This window comes from Polypterus senegalus, chromosome 11, assembly GCF_016835505.1.
Source record: "Polypterus senegalus isolate Bchr_013 chromosome 11, ASM1683550v1, whole genome shotgun sequence".
NCBI classification, from domain to species: domain Eukaryota; kingdom Metazoa; phylum Chordata; class Cladistia; order Polypteriformes; family Polypteridae; genus Polypterus; species Polypterus senegalus.
Genome location: NC_053164.1, coordinates 38,044,497 through 38,064,667, shown reverse-complemented (window position 1 = coordinate 38,064,667; position 20,171 = coordinate 38,044,497). Strand labels below are relative to the sequence as shown.

Here is a 20,171-nt window from a genome sequence, read left to right as displayed (position 1 = left end):
CAGAAACCTCAGTCAGTTTTTTCTTTTTTTCCATTCTGTTTTAGTAAGTAAAACATAGTGCATCAGACAAATGAGCCTCTATTATGTTCATATGGTACAAAACACCCGGGTTCTTTGTGCCTTGTTGCTACATTATATGCATTGAACTCCCAGGTGAGCATTCATTGGTTGTCCTGCACACACAGCCTGTCCTTAAAACTTAAGAGAAAATCAAATATGTTTGATTTTATTGGATCGAGTTGCAGACTAGTTGGTCTCAGTCATTGGATATGTCACATCAGATCATTGTTTCTCAACTACTGGGCTGTGCCCATCTCGTGGGTTGTAGGGTGCACCTGGTGAGTCACAAAGTGCTACTCTTTACAATGGCAGTGAGTTGTGGTGGATCTCTATCCCCTGTCCCCAGCTCTGATGATTGCACTTGATTCACTAAGGAGGACCCCTCCACCTTGTTCTGATGATTGTGTTCGTTTCACCAAGGGGACAGCCCTCCCTTTGGTTTGTCGTGAAGATACTACCATGGAAAAAGTGGCTTGTGACACCAGAAAGATTTAGAAACTAAATCTAAAGTTAACATTATTGGAGCAAGTCGTGGACTAGCCAGAGTGAGTCACTGGGCATGTCACATTATGTGACCTCACTGGAATGCACCACAGATGGCCTTCGACTAGCTAAGATTGGGTAAATGAAGGCTATGACTGAAAATTGCTGGAAAAGTAATCGAATGTGATATAGGCTTCAGTCTGAAAAAGCCATTTGGAGCTGCTGTGTAGGTTCATCTCTTACAAGGTAAAGGATTGGGGTTGGCTACAATGCCAGTCAAGCAAAAAGCCAGACTGTGACATATCACACTACCATAATATTATGATTTTGTTAGGTAGGTAGGTTTTGTGGTATATGTAGCTATGTTGGTTGATTCTAAAATATAGTGTATTGCAATTACTGTTTTCCTTTTTATGTGACTTGAAAACAAAGTTGACATTATATCTGTATGTGCGTGGAGCATAGTTGGAAGCATGTGCGGATTAAGGCGTGTTGCTGCACCCACCACATGATGAATCACCCAGATAAGAATCCGAGCGCAGCCATGCAATGGGTGACACCTCAGCACCACACTGAATAGTGTGAGGTTTTTTTTGTACACCTAGACAGGAGGTGGGGGTGAGGAGGTTAGGAGCATGCACTGATACAGGGTGTTACCACACTCACCACACAATGGAGCACCTCAGGATCCCAAATTAGCACCAGAGTGCAGCCTGCAAATGGGTGAAACCTCAGCACCACACTAATTTGAATAGAAATAAAATAAAAAATAATTGAGTCGATTCATTGCAATTAAATATAGCAGAAAAAGATTTCAAGTACCTCAACAACTTAAACATTAAGACTAATTCAAGGTGCATAAAACACTCTTTTGGTTATTGATTTAAAGTTAGTTTTGGGATATGCCTTGTGAAATGAGTTTGTATGTGTGTAGTTGGGCTGCCAACAAATAGTGATTGCAGTATTAATTAGTTTAAATAAACATTTCTTTGAATGTTTTCCAAGGTGTATTTATAATTTTAAGTGCTACATGTGTGTAAATTACCACATAAGGTACTCATTATTAACATAAGCAGTAAAGAATGTACAGTATACAACTTTATTGTTTTAATGCCGGATTAGTGTGTTTAATCGTTTTGAAGCTAGTCTATTTCACTTTTTTTCCCCAAAAAATACTATAATTTATTTTTGAAGTTGCTCCATTTTTTGTATTTTTTTCGCAATGTGTATTTTAAGAAGATTAAGGGTATCATCTCAAGCCTTATACGGTCATTGGCTTAAAATTCTGTGAAGACAAGGCTGAATTCCTGATCACGCAATACAGCTAGGGATGCTGTTTTGAAATCTTTGGACAAAAGGGGAGTGGGAATTATTTTAGCAACTGAACTTTGTTAACTCCATCATGTTCGGGGGCGTCTCTGTGCCCATCCGTTAAGACTACCCTGGAGTTGCTGCGGGAACGGTCATCCATGTCCAAAAGTAGCTGTATTCAAACTCGTTTTCCAGTCGGCGTGTACAGTAATGTCAGTTTGTGTCGAAAAAGCACAGCAAGGGGGCGCTACTCACCGAAAGCCATAAATGCGTGAAGTCTCCATTGTTACTCCAACGCGTGCTTGTTGTTATCATGAAGTCGGTGAGGCCGGTTTAACCGCGCGATTGAATTCCAAAGGGCACCTGCGAAGTGCTGACGCGTAAGGAACGACGAATGTAATCATTTGGGTGCTTAATGGCAGAACAGCGCTGAGATTTAAAATCAAACTATCAACCCGAAGAAGAATGACGATCGTCTGGAAATTCACAACAGGAGCAAGGCGACATGCTGCTCCCTGGCTGCTTGTCCTCAGTCTGTATCTGGCCAACAGGAGGGGACTGGCGTCAGCTCCAGAGCTCCGACAGCCACCCGGGAGGATAGGTGAGAGCGCTGCGTCTTCCGTGTCACACACTAGGCCGCAATCACGGTCTCTAGTATTTAATAGTTTTTTAAGAGACCCGTTAATTGTGTGTATGCGCTGTTGACTCTGTTATTTTATAACACATTGGAAAGAATTACACTGGGGGGTTAAGCATAGCAGCCCGGCACGGTGGCTTTTCGCTGATTTTAACGCGTTTCTTTTACTTTTAGACAATACAGTGGAATTCCCATACGCAGCAAGTGCCGCTTCTCGTTTCAGTTTACTCAGTAGTTGAACCCACTCGGTCCCGCGGAGCAGGGGTTCTCAGCCTCGGTCCTGTGGCCCCCAAGTGGCTGCAGGTTTGTTGTTTCAGCCAGCTTCAGTTTTTAATTGAATTCCTGGGCTAATTATGTGAACTGTTATTTCCCAGATTCTGTGTTTTGGGAACAACATGCAAATTAGAAAACTGATTTATAAAAATAAATAATGTACTAAGTAGTTATATGGGAATAATGTATTTTATTTCTTTTTAACAATTTAATCTTGATTTTCATTCTACTTTTTCAGGTATTCAAATTGTTTAATTAGCTCATTATTTACTAATTGGTGGGGCTGACGTTGAAGTATTTGCAGCCCTTCACGACTCGGAGTTGTTTGCCTGGGTGTCTGCTCTGCTAGTTTTTAAATAGTCATTGTTAAGTTAAAATGAAGGGGGCAAACTGCACAGAGAAATGGCAAAATATAATGAAATCACAAAAGAGAGTTAAGCATTTAAATCTATCGCAAAATATTAATATTTCTAAATGTCTTAAATGTAAAAATCATGCTGCTGTGCTTGTCTGAAGGTAGAATAAGAGAATAGAAATAAAATTAGTGGATTAAATGAGATCAGTGTTATCAGCTCTTGTCTCTGATTATGAATCTGGTTGGAACAAAAACTTGAAGTCACGGTGGACCCCCAGGACTGAGTTTGAGCACCCCTGCCGTAGAGGGTCACGGAACATCGTGTGACAGGCTTTGGGTCCACTCGCGTCTGTATCTACCATTTACACCCAGCATTCAAATGAAGACGCTTGTTTGAGAATGAGGGAGGAAAACCAGAGTACCAAGAGGAGAAAAATGCACAAAATGCAAACAGGCAAAGTGACTGTGCGGGTATTGTAAACTTTGGACACGTGAACTACCACATATCAAGGCCACCACAGTGCCAACCTCCGCTAAATTATTTTCCATTGATAGAATATAACATTTCAAAGTGCACAGAAAATTTTGTTTCATTCTGTATAAAACAAATTGCCAGGGAATAATAACTTGTTTAAAAAAATGGAAATTTGAAATGACAATAAACATTATTGGGAGAAGTTAAGCATAATGACTCCTTTTATTGGCTAACTAGAAAGATTACAATATGCAGGCTTTTGAGGCAACTTGGGCCCCATCTTCAGGCAAGATGTAAATTAGCCAATAAAAGTTGATATTTTACTTCTCACTACATCCATAATGTCTAACACGGTACACACCCTAAACATTATACTAAGACCCTGACTTCACTACAAACTTTTACAATTGAATTTTCTTTTTTGTTTGTCCAGAATCACATAGCTTTCACATACATTTCACAATACCTACAAAAAATGGTTTAAAGAAGGTTCTTATTGGAAACTTTACATCTGTGTACATAATACTAGGCCAGGGGTCCTCAATCCCAGTCCTGGAGAGCCGCAGTGGCTGCAGGTTTTTGTTCTGACCTGGTTTCTTAATTAGAAAGCAATTGTTGCCAATAAAGCACCAACAAGCTATGAAATTAAATTAACTCTGCTATGTCAGGTCATTCTCATATCCTAGATTTTCTTTCCCTTTCTATCATGCGAATGATTTGAAGGCTAAAATGGACGAGTAATTCTCAGTCCTTCACTTTTTTCTCTTCATTTTTCTTCCAAGTATTTAATTAAACCCAACAGTGCAGATAAATACACACAGGTGTAAATGTAAATAAGCTTAACGGAGAAATGCTGCTCTCTCTTGTCATTTGCATGTTATTGATAATAAGGAGCAATTAAAATAGCTGTTTAAGACAAAATTAAGCAATAAGGGCTCAAAATCACTAAAGTGAAGCAGAAGTGTTACTTTAGCAATAAGTGCTTTTTATTAAGCAACTGGGTTGGAGCAAAACCCTGCAGCCACTGCGGCTCTCCAGGACCGTGATTGAGGACCCCTGTACTAGGCCAATATTAATATCAAGTTAACAATATATGCCTGACTTTCATTACTTGTGTTGTAATTAAGAAATCCAAACAGTACATATATAGTGACTTAAAAAAAATAAGTTAAATAAGTCATCAGTAATAAACTTAGAAATATCTTGACGTAGCTTCAGCGTTCATGAAGATGGAACTTTGTTGATGGGGTCAGAAATTTTTTACTTATTTAAGTTCAGATTCTGATTGAACAATGTTCACAATGTTGAGATAAGCTGAATTTAAAATGGGGTGTATATGTGAAAGATCAAAAGTCTTAAATAAGAATTTATGTCTGAAAATACTTTTTTGCATTGTGTAAAGCTTCTGGATGACCACATCCTAGAAAGACAAAGTCTTAGGACAAGTGCTCTCCATGAAATCCAACCTAACCATCAAGACGTACAGTATGTACAAGGATCACGTCCAAAAAAAAAATTACATCCATCCATCCATTTTCTGCCACTTATTTGAATCCAGTTCATGGGGGCAGCAGTCTAAACGATGATACCCAGACATTCCTTTTTTCCTGCCATCTCCAGCAACTCCTCCAGGGGATACCAAGGTTTTTCCAGACCAGTGAAGAGATATAATACCCCCAGCATGTCCTGGGTCTGCCCCAAGGTCTCCTCCCAGTTGGCCTTGTCTGACATACCTCCCCAGGGTGCACCCTTATCAGATGCCTGAACCACCTCAACTGGCTTCTTTTGATGCAGAGGAGCAGCTGCTCTACTTTGAGCTCATCCCAAATATCTATGCTCGTCTCCCATGCTATATACAATTATTATTATTATTATTAAAATTGTCATCATCTTGGCGGATGTGCCCTAAGAATGAAAACGATGACCTAACCTCTTCAAACACATTGCATCATTTTTGCCTATTTACAGGCTCTAGGCCTAGGTTTTTGTCTGGATCTTATCTCCATATCCTTCAAGAACAGTTTGACCTATGTCCAGTGATAACTTGCTGTAGAAATTGTTTAATTTAACCAGGGTTTCCAGAGTAGTTTTTGACATACACAATTTATTTAAATATACATGTGCACATGAACACAAATGCTTGTTAATTTGATTCAATTTCTAGTTCATTTTCCTATCAATGTATTAATGTCTCTCTATTATATAAAAAAAAAATCCTGGAAAGGAAAAGCAGGGTGACGAGACGTGATCTTCTCAGACGTTCTCTGAAGACACTTAAAAGACCGGCAAGACGCAAACAATATCAAATAAGAGCACTCGGTCGTGTAAAGGCACGTAGCGCACACATATCCTGTGCTCTCAGCACGTATAAAGCATATAAGGACAATACGTTCTAGATGAAATGTGAACAACTAAGCAAAGAAGAAAGAGCAGTGCGGAGAAAAGAGACCCAAAAGCATTGGAGAGAAAAGGCAGATAAGAGATTATGAAAGCAGTGGAATACAAAATTCGAAAGTATTGTATCATCCCAGCCAGGTTGAAGCCTTTTTTGTTTTAAGTGACTGTTGGGTCCAATTGAGGGAGGGCGGAATACAGAATGTAAGACTGATAGCAGCGCGACAGCAGATGATCTCCTTAGCATGCGTTGAGCCGCCCCCCCCTTGACAACGCGAGCAGCATTATACGTCCTGAGAAAGAGATTTAACCACGCCCGGGGCCAGAAATAAAGGACAAGTATTGTTTTTACAATGTCACACGAGACAAAGCAGTGAGACATCATTTAAAACAAGTCCACAGACATCTAACCTAGCAGTTGTTGGATTGCTGTTGGCAGACACGCTTCATGTGCTCCCAACTCTTAAAACGACGACAAGAGACAAGCAAAACACGCAGCTCGACCAACAGCAAAAAGCCTGCAGATGATCAGACTGCTTCTCCTTGGTGTGCGTTCAGCCAAACTAACCCTCACCCAGACACTTCATAACGCGAGCGACAGAGAGGCGAAGTTGCAAAAGGACAGCTGCTGTACAGGCTTTGAAATGATCGGGCAGTGAGACAAGCAGAACCAGCAGCAGAAAGACAGCAGGTGATCCGACGGCATCTCCTTCGCGTGCGTTCAGCTGCACCCCTTTTACAACGTGAACAGCGTTATACGTCCTGCAAGAAAGAGATGTAACCACGTCCGGGGCCGGAAATAAAGTATTGCTTTTATAAAAGTTTTAAAATAAATGTGAAAATAATGCATTTGTAACAATTCCCATGAAACTAACAATCTCTTTAAATTGTATATCCGGTAAACCAAACCCGGGGGTGGGCAAGCGAAGCCCCCTAGTATATAATAAATATAATGTACTTGATTGTTTATTATTGTACAGTACAATTGGTTGTATTGCAAAACCTTCTGAGTGATTTCCTGTGGTATCACTAAAGTGTGATTTTCATGGAAGTATTTTCTAAACCAGTCCATACCAGTTTTTAGCATACTGACCATGTCAAAAGAAATGGAGCAGCGTTTCTGGATGAATTCAGCCAAATCCACCCAAGCCATCTTAGTTGAACTGAAGTCGCATCTCCTGAAATACCCACACCTGTTGTGTGTGGCAGTGCAGTTTGAAATGGAACAGTTTAAAATGAACAGGATCATACTTTAATAATATTAAAGTGGCTTGGTTTTAGGGTCCACTCTATATTTCACCTCTGAAATCATTTGCAAGTTGATGTGATTTCTATTAAAGTGGAGGCCCTGATCCTGTCTGAACTGTGCTTATAACATATTTCTTGACATACCATTCTAATAATGTAAGCTGCTGATACTGTTTTCTTTTCAAAATACAATAAATCCATAAAAATCAATTCATTTCATGTTACATTACAGCACTAAACTCTTACAAAGATCATGTGGCTCTGTAAAGAGTATAAAAGAATTTAATACAGTATCAAATATTGAAACTAATATGAGTATAATAAACTAAAAATGGCTACAACAAATAAAAGCAAAACTGCAACAGAAATACCAGAAAAGTGTTGGAATAGTATACCTGATATGTGTTCACCACAAGAATACAATAAGTGATTACAGTATCAACTCTTTTTTTTTAATTGAATATTTTTGAATTTATATGCCTGAAACGTAAAGCACTTGTGATGGTGTATTTTTGTAATGGTGCTATATGAAATAAACCGCGATTGAATGAAATATAGAATTTAATTTGTGCAGTTGAATCAAACAGAAATGCAGCGTCTGTTTCAAGGCACGAACCAACCTTGAATGTGGTGCCAGGCCACATTGCATGTCTAGAACAAGTGCAGTTACAATTTAAATAATATATAATATAATATGCAATAATGTCATTCCAAGTGCATTAAAATAGGAAGAACTGCGGAAAGTTGCAAGTGAAGGGGCATCACTGTGCTGAGGAGAAGTAGGTTTGGAAAATGGATGGATGAAGAAAAGAGAAAACAAATGAAACTTCACTCTGGGTTTATATAGGATGAGAGGACTAAAAAGTAAAAGCCACTGATTTGGATTTGAAACAGTAAGAATATACTGTAAGAAAATAAATCTGCACTTGTTATTAGTTCATGTGTTTTTATTACGGAAAGGAAGTTAATTCAACAAGTAAACGCCCCTTCGTAACATATCTTTATACATTTTCACAAACTCAGTGTTGTTTGCTTTTTTGTTGAAGCTAAGGTTTTAAACACTGGTCAAATGAAATAACAATTTGGTTGATTGTCACTTTAGTTTGAGTTTTTTTTTTTTCTGTGGATGCGATGGGAATCTAGTTTTGGATAAAAAAGAGGGCAATTTCAATCTGAGGAGCTCAGCATTACATGATTTTATAAGTAGTTTTTTTTTTTTTACAGAGTGCAGTTGAATAACACTATAGATGAATATGGTGAATGAGAATAAGATTACTTTTTAATGATGCGTTTAATTAAAAGTTGAAATCACAATTTCGTTTTAAGCTTGCATTTTTTATTTCTGTTGAATTGTCATCTTTGGCAATATGTACAGTTGCAGTATGCAGTTGCCTGCTCTCTGCTTGTCTTGTACTTTTCTTCCAGTGTGGCCATTCAGATTAATGTTAATTACATTGAATTTCTCAGATATGACCGCTCATACAATGATATTTTCTTACCTGTAGTTATAATCTTTTGTGAAACAAACTGAAATAAACAAATTGCTCAGGATTTAGAAGCTTAGATGCTGTGAAAATTGTTATACACCTTGAGTCAAATGTGCCGCCTAGCAGCACACTGAGATTTGATAAAGCAGAGAAGGGGAAAATCAGCCAATACATTATTGGTCAGCACAGAAGTGTAGATGTTATACAATACAGTTTATTTTTTTGTATCGCCCAAAATCACACAAGAAGTGCCGCAATGGGCTTTAACAGGCCCTGCCTCTTGACAGCCCCCCAGCCTTGACTCTCTGAGAAGACAAGGAAAAACTCCCAAAAAAACCTTGTAGGGAAAAATGGAAGAAACCTCGGGAAAGGCAGTTCAAAGAGAGACTCCTTTCCAGGTAGGTTGGGCGTGCAGTGGGTGTCAAAAAAAGGAGGTCAATAGAATACAATACACAGGACAGAACAATTACGCATATCAACACACAGTCCGTGAAGCCATGTTTGTCTTCTTGCTCAGTTATGGTTTGATTTTTGCTTTTTGTTTTTCTTTCCATGTTCACATGTATAGTAAGGTTTCCTTCCCCCACCCCAGATCTGTAAATTATGCTAATGGATGATTCAGAATTGCCCAAAAAAGAATGAGTGAGTTCTGCAGTGAACTAGCATCCCTTCCAAGGTTTTTGTCTTTTTGTCAGGCTTGATTCTGTACATACGGAGAATCCATGCAGAAGACTTTTTCAAATCTGTTTTTGACTGCATGCTAAAGGCTCCTTTTCCAGTAAAACTTATATGAACAAAATGTACCAATATGAATAATCCTTGTTTTGAAGGGCTACAGCCCGAAGAATTGCAAATGTATAACCTGAATGCTTTGTTAATAATATTTAATTTTGCACTGGCTTCAATGTACATCCAATAATTTGTCTTTGTACTCTCCTGTATATTCTATACACCCTTCAGTTAATACTCTTTCTGTCTCCTGTCGCTGCTTGTATTTACAGCCATTGTAGGAGCTGGGATTGGTGGTGCTGCGACAGCTGCCTTCTTACGGAAAGAATTTGGTCCCCAAGTACAGATTGATGTATTTGAAGGTGGCAAGGTTGGCGGGCGCTTGGATACAGCTCATTTTGGTGGAAAAGAATTTGAAACTGGAGGATCAATCATTCATCCTCTGAACCTTCACATGAAACAATTTATAGACGATCTTGGTGTGTACCAGTCTTTTGTCTTTTTTTGTTTGTGTTCATTGTAATGTATTGTAAAGAACCCTAAACAAAATGTCAGTGCTGATTTCTAGTTTTATGTTTTAATTTTAACTGTTTTTCACCCAGGCTTGGCACAGCGTCGTGCTGTACCTTCCCGTCTAGGCATTTTCAATGGTAAAGAACTAGTTTTCCAGGAAAGCGACTGGTTCATTATCAACTTCATCAAGATAATTTGGCGTTATGGTCTTAATTTTATCCGTATGCAAATGTGGGTGGAAGCAATTCTGGATAAATTTATGAGGTAATGTCTCCGTCTCGACCTGGGTTCACTTCCCTGGTCCTCCCTGCGTGGAGTTTGCATGTTCTCCCCGTGTCTGCATGGGTTTCCTCCCACGGTCCAAAGACATGCAGGTTAGGTGCATTGGTGATTCTAAATTGTCCCTAGTGTGTGCTTGGTGTGTGGGTGTGTGCCCTGTGGTGGGCTGGCACCCTGCCCAGGGTTTGTTTCCTGCCATGTGCCCTGTGCTGGCAGGGATTGGCTCCAGTAGACCCCCCGTGACCCTGTTGTTAGGATGCGCCTCATAGGTGGCGCAGTGGTAGTGCTGCTGCTTTGCAGTAAGGAGACTGTGGAGGATTGTGGGTTCGCTTCACGGTTCCTCCCTGTGTGGATAGTGCTTTGAGTACTGAGAAAAGCGCTATATAAATGTAATGAGTTATTACTATTATTATTATTATTATTATTATGTAGCGGGTTGGATAATGGATGGGTGGATGTCTCCGTCTCACTCTGGGCCTACAAAACACATGCCAGGTCATTTTCTGTGAAGAACTATTTACAAAGCAAGTCTGTATTTGAATGCATGTTGCCTATAAGCACTAAATTAAATCAAGTAAAATTGAGTTTTCTTTGTTTTTAAATTTGTTTTTTTTTTTTGTTTTTTTTATAGAATTTACCAGTATCAGCAGTACGGCTACTCTTTCTCTAGTGTGGAGAAACTATTTCACTCAATGGCGAGAGATGAGTTTCTCAGCATGTTTAATGAAACTCTGGACCAAGCGATGCAGAAAGTTGGATTCTCACAGCAGTTTATGAATGAAATTGTCACACCTATTATGAGGGTGAACTATGGGCAGAGCATCAAGATGAACGCATTTGTAGGTAACTGTGATTGATCAGGAAACTCACAGACGTGGCGAAAGCTGATGTCACATTATGTGACTTCTAGTGGTGGGTTATATCAGACTTGCCAACCACAGTTGCAGATCGTATTGCCGGATCATGTCAGTTTAAATGACTGAAAATCACTGCCCATGTCACATTTACCAGTTGAGTGCCGACTTTCCAGCAGAGTTGCGCTAATGCCTTTGCTGACTTTTGCTGACTTTTTTCATTCAAATTTGTTGTATAATTTTACTAATTCTCGATAAGGAATTTTCTGTTCTTTATCTCTTTCTTGGACCATGATCATCAAAATCCGCTCTTTAGCCTGAGCCAGACATTATCTCTAGCAAGGCAGCTGGGAAGCTGCAGGCTCCTTCTTGACAATGGATGGATTTACATTGTTTTAAAAGTGATGATACTGTGAATATATTTAAAAACAAACCTTTTCAATGCAATTTTAAGTTTAAATTGGCCCTGATAATTAGCTTGCCATTGACTAAAATAAGGAGTTGCTCCCTTAAGGCCCATGTCATATGAAATTACGTTTCCACCATTGTATCCTTTATTTGCATAACCTTAGCAAGTCGGAGGTAGTTACTGGTGCACTGCCATGAAGGTAGTCGCTTAATGCGACATACCCACCAACTCACTCCAACTGGTCCACAACTCACCCCCACAAAATCAGTTTGATTTTGTATTTAGTCGTACTGGTGGGCTCTTTGAGCAGGAGAGTTGCCGACCAATGAATGGTTAGAATTTAAAAAAAACATAAGAGAAGCTCCTCTGTCTGGTGTCTTGTGTTTTATGTACCACAACAGAATGGATAAAAGGTTACAGCTGAACTTGCTGTATCTATCAGTTAACCATACTACAACATTGGCTCAGTCAGGTGGCATGCTATTGGCTGTCACAAAAGTGGTAAGCACAGCTATGCAGGAAGGCCCACATGCAGTTGCTATATTTGACATGCCCAGTGATTTTATCAGTCTTGTATATTGACATGATCCAGTGACTAAATCAGCAGCTGTGGTCAGCAAGTCCGACATACCCCACGACAAGAAGTTGTGTAATGTGACATCAGCTTTAAAGTTCATATGTGCAATTCTTTTAACAGAAAGGCACTTGTTCAAGTTGTCATTGTCATTATTTTTGACACTTTTGAAAAGCCCAGGGTTTCATTACGGTCATTAAATGTTGTTTTTTTAATTTTTTTGTTGCCATCTAGGTGCCATTTCCTTGGCGGGTGCAGACTCAGGACTGTGGGCGGTAGAAGGAGGTAACAAGTTAGTCTGCTCAGGACTGCTGTATCACAGCAAGGCAACATTCATTCCTGCTAATGTTACTGCCATTGCCTTCAAGACCAGGCCCGTTAGAACAGGTGAGCACGACTGGCCTATTGATTCAAGAACTGTAGAGAATTCAAAACAGAATGTTTGTTTGTATATAGAATTTATAGTAACAAGTGTCTGCATGTACTTACTTACACCGTACATTTTTGAAGAAATTTAGATGCACATTGGATATATTCAAATAACATTTGAAAAAATTTCTAATATCAATTATTGTCTGAAAGCTTTCATCTAATACGGACTCACCCAGAGCTACTGTACATTTATACAATGTGCTTGTGTTTGTGTGTAAGTAAAAAAAATGGAGTATTCCCAGTCTGAATGTGTAGACTGCTGAGCTGCTTGAAGCTTTAGTTTTTACAATTTTTTTTAAGTGAGAATGGATCAAAGTTTTTTTTCCTCTTAAATCTGACCAATTCTCACATTTTTGATTATATGTACAGTATATTATTTCACCCTTAACTTCAGACAAGTAAACGGTGAATAATAAATGGCAATACTTTCCAGAATTGAATTGCAATACATGATATTTTAAGCCATTACAAAAAGTCATAGAATTATAATAATGTGCCCCAAGTACGGGAGTACTATAATAACCAGCAGCCATACCACATGCACTTCAGGTGAGGTCATCTGCCTGAAGCTAAGCATGTTTGGAGCAGCCAATACTTGGATGGGAGTCCATTTAGGAAAAGCTTTGATTGCTGCTGGAAGAGGTGTTGGTGTGCCAAGCAGGGGGCGCTTAGAGGTCTGAATGTTGATTCCAGTGCAATGATTGGGGCACTGCTCTGTAAAAATGGTGCTGTCCTTTGGATGAGACGTACAACCAAGGTCCTGACTCTCCGTAGTCATAAAAGATCCCTGGGCATCCTTCATATAGAATAGGGTGTACCCCGATGTTCAATTGCCCACCACGGCCTAGTCATTCTGGCCCCCTAATCATCCCCTGTCTCTAATTGGTTATCTCTCGCATCACTTCACCACCAAACAGCTAATGTGTGGTGAGCATCATCTTTAATAAAACCCCTGTGTGCGTCCAGGTGTCCGTGTTTGTGCGTCTTCTGGTGAAGTGCGCATGCGCGGGGCCACATGGCACGTGTTCAGTCTCTTCCTGTGCATTCCCTGTGTGTGCAGAGAGAGAGAGAGAGAGAGACACACAGAGGTGCGTGCGCGCGAGAGACAGACAGACAGACAGACACGCAGGCCCGCCCGAGAGACTGACACGCACGTACGCAGGCCCGCGAGACAGACAGACAGACACATATATATATATATATATATATATATATATATATATATATATATATATATATATATATATATATATATATATATATATATATATATATATATATATGCAGGCAGGCCCGCGACAGAGACAGACACACACACACACGCGCAGGCCCGCGACAGAGACACACACACACAGGCGCGCGTGCATTGTTGCAATGTTACTTTTCTTGGTTGTTTATTAGATTACGGATTTTTCAAATGTTCATTTTTTTCCCTGTGCTTAAAACTCATCAAAAAAGGTATTTTTAGCGAGCGGGTCGTAAGGCTAGAGCGCGAACTCTTGCAGTGTTAGTTTTCTCTGTTGTTCAAGGTTTTCTTAGTGTTATTCAATGTTTTTACATTTAGTTTACTATTACGCTGTGCATTCAATGGTATAATTAACTATATTTGTGCTTAAAATCTTAAAAAAATATATATTTACATACAGTTCATACGGCCTGGAACGGATTAATTGTATTTACATACAATCCTACGGGGGACATTACTTCAGTTCCACCGAGGTTCCACTGTATTACTGTCTGACAAAATTACAGGCATTTTCTGGAAATACAAACCAGTATTACTGAGAGAGAAAATTAAAGGCACACAATACAGTGACGCATATTACAGCCACATACAAGGTCCCTTGCCATTTAATATAGACTGTTCCTACTAATGTTTATGCACTACTGTTCTAGCGCCTGTTATTGTAACGGGCTTAATGTCTAGTACTGGCATAAAATGGCTGCTATTGCACATTAGTGGTGGATGAAGTGGCTCCCCACTAACTGAAGCGCTTAATAAATGTATAGAATTACTATTATTTTATTATATCAAAAGGACAACTGGCAGAATCCACTCTTAATTTAATTTGCCTTATTCTGCAAAGTGCAAGTAATATGATTTACAATGGATTCAAAACTTCTTCAGACCCCAGCTCTTTATTTTTGCTCATCAGTCTACACTCATTAACCCTTACTGACAAAGTGAGAACTTGTTTTCAAAAGGTTCTCCTTGTGATTTGAGTAGAACTTGATAAGAGTCAACCTGTGGAAAACTGAATAGACTGGCCATCATTTAGAAAAGCACACAAGTACCTGTATATCTAAAGTCCACAATTCACACTGCATGTCAAGACAAAAACTAAACCATGAAGTCCAAGTATCTCTCTGTTGACCTCTCTGATAAAACTGTGCTGAAGGCAAAGATTGGGACAAGGGTTTAAAAGTGGCCTGAATAATTGTAAAGGGGAAGAATTTTGAAACCACCAGCCATCTTAGTAGAGTTGGCTGTTCGGCCAAACTGAGTAACCAGATTAAAAAGTGCTGTGGTCAGGGAGATGACCAAGAACCCAATGCTTACTCTAACATGGAGTACCGCTGAGACGGTCGTCCTTCTGAAAGGTTCTCACATCTCAGCAGAGAACCTTTGAACCTCTGTTAGAGTGACCATTGGGTTCTTGGCCATCTCCCTGACCAAGGTCCTTTTTGCCCGGGTAGCCAACTCTACCAGAGTTCTGCTGGTTCCAGACTTCTTCCGGCTCACAATTATTAAGGCCACTGTGCTCCTGAGAACACTCTGAGCTTTAGAAATGATTCCATACGCTTGCCCAGATCTCCACAATCAAATTGTGGTGAGGCATAGGTCTAAAGAGAGTTTCTTGGACTTCATGGCTTGTTTTTTTGTCCTGGTGTCCAGTATAAATTGTGGAGCCTTTATACACAGGTGTTTGCCTTTCTAAATGAAATCCTGTCAATTCAGTTTATGGCAGGAGCACTCAAATCAAGTTCTTGACACATCTCAAGGAGAATGAAAGCAAAAGGGATGCACCTGAGCACAATTTGCCGTGTCACAGCAAAGGTTCTCAATACTTCCATGAATGAGAGACTTCAGCGTTTGTTTTTTATTAAATCTTTCTGAAAACTTGTTTTTTATTATTATGGGTTATTGAGTGTAGATTGAGGGGCAAAAATTGCAAATTTATCAGTTTATAATTAAATGTACAACAGAGTGAAGGAGTCAGTATACTTTCTGAATCCACTGTATGTCATTTTGAGATATGACATGTCAAATAGACAAAAACGGACACTGACTTACAAAGAAGTTTTATTGTAGTAGACAGTAGGACTTTAGGAGCCTTCAACACTCAACTTGATGTTGTTTTGGAGGAATTAAGTAGATAGATTTATGTATTAATCCCCAAGGGAAAATTCACATACTCCAGCAGCAGCATACTGATAAAAAACAATATTAAATTAAAGAGTGATAATAATGCAGGTAAAACAGACAATAACTTTGTATAATGTTAACGTTTACCCCCCCAGGTGGAACTGAAGAGTCACATAGTGTGGGGGAGGAATGATCTCCTCAGTCTGTCAGTGGAGCAGGACAGTGACAGCAGTTTGTCGCTGAAGCTGCTCCTCTGCCTGGAGATGATCCTGTTCAGTGGATGCAGTGGATTTTCCATGAATGACAGGAGCCTGCTCATCGCCCGTCACTCCGCCATGAATGTCAAACTGTCCAGCTCCGTGCCTACAATAGAGCCTGCCTTCCTCACCAGTAATATCCAGGCGTGAGGCGTCCCTCTTGTGTATGCTGCCTCCCCAGCACACCACCGCGTAGAAGAGGGTGCTCGCCACAACCGTCTGATAGAACATCTGCAGCATCTTATTGCAGATGTTGAAAGACACCAGCATTCTAAGGAAGTTTAGTCGGTTCTGTCCTCTCTTGCACAGAGCATCAGTATTGGCAGTCCAGTCCAATTTAACATCCAGCTACACTCCCAGGTATTTATAAGTGTGATCCCTCTACACACAGTCACCTCTGATGATCATGGGGTCCATGAGGAGCCTGGTCCTCCTGAAATCCACCACCAGTTCCTTGGTCTTGCTGATGTTCAGGTGTAAGTGGTTTGAGTCGCACCATTTAACAAAGTCTTTGATTAGGTTCCTATACTCCTCCTCCTGCCCACAATAGCAGTGTCGTCAGCAAACCTTTGCACGTGGCAGGACTCCGAGTTGTATTGGAAGTCCAATGTATATAGGCTGAACAGAACCAGAGAAAGCACAGTAGCTAGAGCTGGCGAGTTTGGCAGGCTGAATGGCCTGTTCTCATCTAAATCTTTTTAATGTTCTGTGGTAGATTTAACTACTAATTTAAGTGGGCACAAGAGGATTTCAGAACCATGCTTACACATGCTTTTTTTATGTATTGCAGGTGGTACCGTCTCCTTGTATGAAGTCAGTTATACTGGGGAAGCAGGGGCAAGCCACAATCTCTATGACCTCGTTTTTATAGCTGCTCCACTACACCAGGGCAAGTCTAATATCAACTTCTTAAATTTCAATCCTCCAATTCCTACCTGGTTCCCAGGCCGCTACCACCTGACCGTGTCAACACTTGTCCACGGCCTTCTTAATGTATCTTATTTTGGAGTTTCAGAACCTGCATCTGCATTTACTGTTTCAGAGGTAGTATCCATGGAACATGAGGAATTAGTGGTGAATAGTGTTCGCTCTCTTGATCCAGTGACTGTATCCCCAGAATACAAGCGTCCTCCTGCCAGTGAGCCCAATGTGTGGAAGGTGTTTTCTCCTGCTCCCCTTACTCAGGATCAACTGCAAAAAATATTTTTGTCGTGGGACAGCATTTCAGAGACACGCTGGCTGGCTTATCCATATTATAGCCCTCCTCAGCGCATTCCACCAATACTGCTGCATGACAGACTCTACTACTTAAATAGCATAGAGTGGGCAGCCAGTGCCATGGAGATGAGTGCTATTGCAGCTCGCAACCTGGCTTTACTGGCACACCACCACTGGTATGGACTGACTGACAAGATAGACCAGGAAGAATTAAACTCTCGCATCAGAGGTGAGCTGTAGCACGGCAAAAGATTGGCAGAGCTAAATATAACACTGGACCAAGGTGCCTTCACTATCCTCAGTCGACTATTTCATTCACTCAGGAACTTTTCAAATGGACAAATGTGAACAACCGCTGGAGAAAGTGTTGGATCCATAGCTGACTATTTAGTTATGCTTCTGCCAGAACATTTCAAAGCATCACTTGTGACTTCTCTGCAGGTGTTTGGACTACACTACAGTATTGAGTGTTATTGACTGCTTCAGGTTTTACATTCACAAAGCCAAGCCTTTACTTGAATTAGCATTTCCTGAAATCTTGCCCACATTCAGCTCTGGAATCTTTTGAAGTCAAAATGGACAAGGAACTACTTACTTTATAATTGTTGTAGTTTGGGTTGGGGACTTCCTATTTTTTTTTTTTTGCTTTAACCACTGAGGTGCAAATTTAACTCAAGGAACAGATGACTGAACAGCATTTTCTGTTTAAGTTGTATTGGTGTAGTCTGGGGTTTGGTGTACTTGGGTGAACTGAGGACTTAAATGTGTTTTACAGTCGAATCATTAGAAGAAATGTGGCCCTTTAAATCTACTTAGTCATGTTTTTCATATTGCTTAAGGCTGTATGAGCATATAATTCAAAGATTTTCTTTTAAGCTCAGGTACATTTGGGCATTTGTCAAATTGCATGTTTTTAGGAGATCAACATGACATTTATGTACACCATAATGCACACTTTATTTAGTGAATCGAACAGAATTAAAGCCCTGAATGTGGCATGTGCAGAACTTGGATACCCTGTCACTCAGCACCCTGACAGTCTTTGTTGATGTGCTTTCTTTCCTCTTCCTGGCAGAATTCTTCAAATTTAAAAATGTTAACTTTTTTTGTCTCTCAGGTCAAATTTAAAAATGTTAACTTTTTTTGTCTCTCAGGTTTCTAATAATGCAAATCTAATCTGGTTTAAGTTTTAGCCATGTGTTTTGGACTGGATGGATAAAGTATTAAGCCTCTCTACAGTTTCAGATGAAACACCATGTAGGATTTAATATTTAGTCTTTTCTTCCTTTCACCTCCATAATATTTCCAGCATTGGCTGCTACATGAATCCAAAGCATCTGTATTCTTTATATGTATATAGAAAGAGTTAAGCAGTAAGATATCAGAATGTCCTTTAAGAAAGAAACTAATACAGTAACATTATCCAATTAAAAAAAAAAAAAGCAAAAAAAGTTCAATGACATCACAATGACATGTGGAGGTTGAACCAAAGTGATGAACTGCGCAAGGGACAACCACTCAAGTTATACTAACTTCAACTGCAAATCTTACACCACAGTAGAACAACAGGCCATAAGGTGGTCATCCTGCATCATCAAGGTCTCTATCAAGCAGAACTTTTGCAGTCAACAACTGTGCCCAGATGTGCTGTCCAATTTTTTTCTGCAGATGCACAAACAAAAAGGTAAAGCTGAGGACAGGCTCTGGCACCCAAGGATTATATACAGCTTCCTTGCCTTCACAGCTAGAAGACAGCCAGCGTTGCTTTCTGCTCAGTACTACCAGAAACCACAACTCTGGTACACCAACCTACAGTCCAGTCTTATCAGAAGTGGTCCTCATGGAAGAGTTGCAACCAAAAAAGCCAAGCAATTCACCTACACATGAAAAACATGAAGTAGGGTGCAGAAAAATGGTAGCTGATGTAGGCAAACAGCTTTGATAGTTACAAATAAATGCTTATGTAACAGACCCTTTACCCTGATGACTGTCAGCTTGCAGACCAAATGGCTTGACACTTGGACCTTAGGTGGTCTGTGGAACACTTTAACCACTGATCTAGAACAAAGACCTCACACGAATATAGCATCACTTAATGACTTCTGTCAGTAATTACCAAGGCAAATTTGTACTTCTGTGATTACTATTTACTGCAGGATTACCAAATATCCTAACAGAGGGCTATGGCCCCCTTGAAATTGGAAATAGTGAACAATTTGTTTTATAGTTTACAGTTTTTACATGAAAATAAATATAGCAGTACAGCATCTTTATGGAGATTGATACATTTTCAACAGCTGCTACTTTGCTGTACAAGATCTGTACTAATTCACAATTTGCTAATTGTACTCAACTGGTTCTTCAAAGTATGCCAATCATTAATACCAGTTTCCCATGATCCAGCCATGGCTCCATTTGAGGGAGGAGCTGCAGATCCTTGTCGATTTACACTTTTACCAGATTCAGAACCAAATGTTTTCTTTTAAAATCACCAGCTCCCTCCATACCAATTATAATTCCAACTGTAACTGCAATGGAACCAAAGTGAAGTAAAACATGAATACAGATATTACTAGTACAGTTACCACTGGTCCAAACTGCTTGCTGTCACTAGATTAAAATGAAATGGGATGTGCAAATATGGTAAAGGCTAATCAGTACTCTTTCTTGAAAACTGAAGATAATTCAAGTACATTTAATTAAACTATAATCAATATATCTTTGGAAGAAAAAACTCCATCTTGGTTAAATAAATGAAATGACACAACAAGTCAACACTCCATCAGAAAAGGTGAAAAGAAAAACTTCTACCCAGT

General features: G+C 39.7%; 1 protein-coding gene across 1 annotated transcript; it reads left to right on the top strand.

The window, feature by feature from the left end:
• The first annotated feature begins 1,939 nt into the window (after window positions 1-1,939).
• On the top strand, window positions 1,940-18,393 carry pcyox1 (prenylcysteine oxidase 1). The gene is made up of 6 exons (XM_039768404.1): window positions 1,940-2,455; window positions 9,725-9,931; window positions 10,055-10,229; window positions 10,876-11,087; window positions 12,316-12,468; window positions 16,928-18,393. The coding sequence occupies exons 1-6, from the start codon at window positions 2,320-2,322 to the stop codon at window positions 17,593-17,595; spliced, it is 1,551 nt and encodes a 516-aa protein (XP_039624338.1). The 5' UTR covers window positions 1,940-2,319; the 3' UTR covers window positions 17,596-18,393.
• Window positions 18,394-20,171: the final 1,778 nt, after the last annotated feature.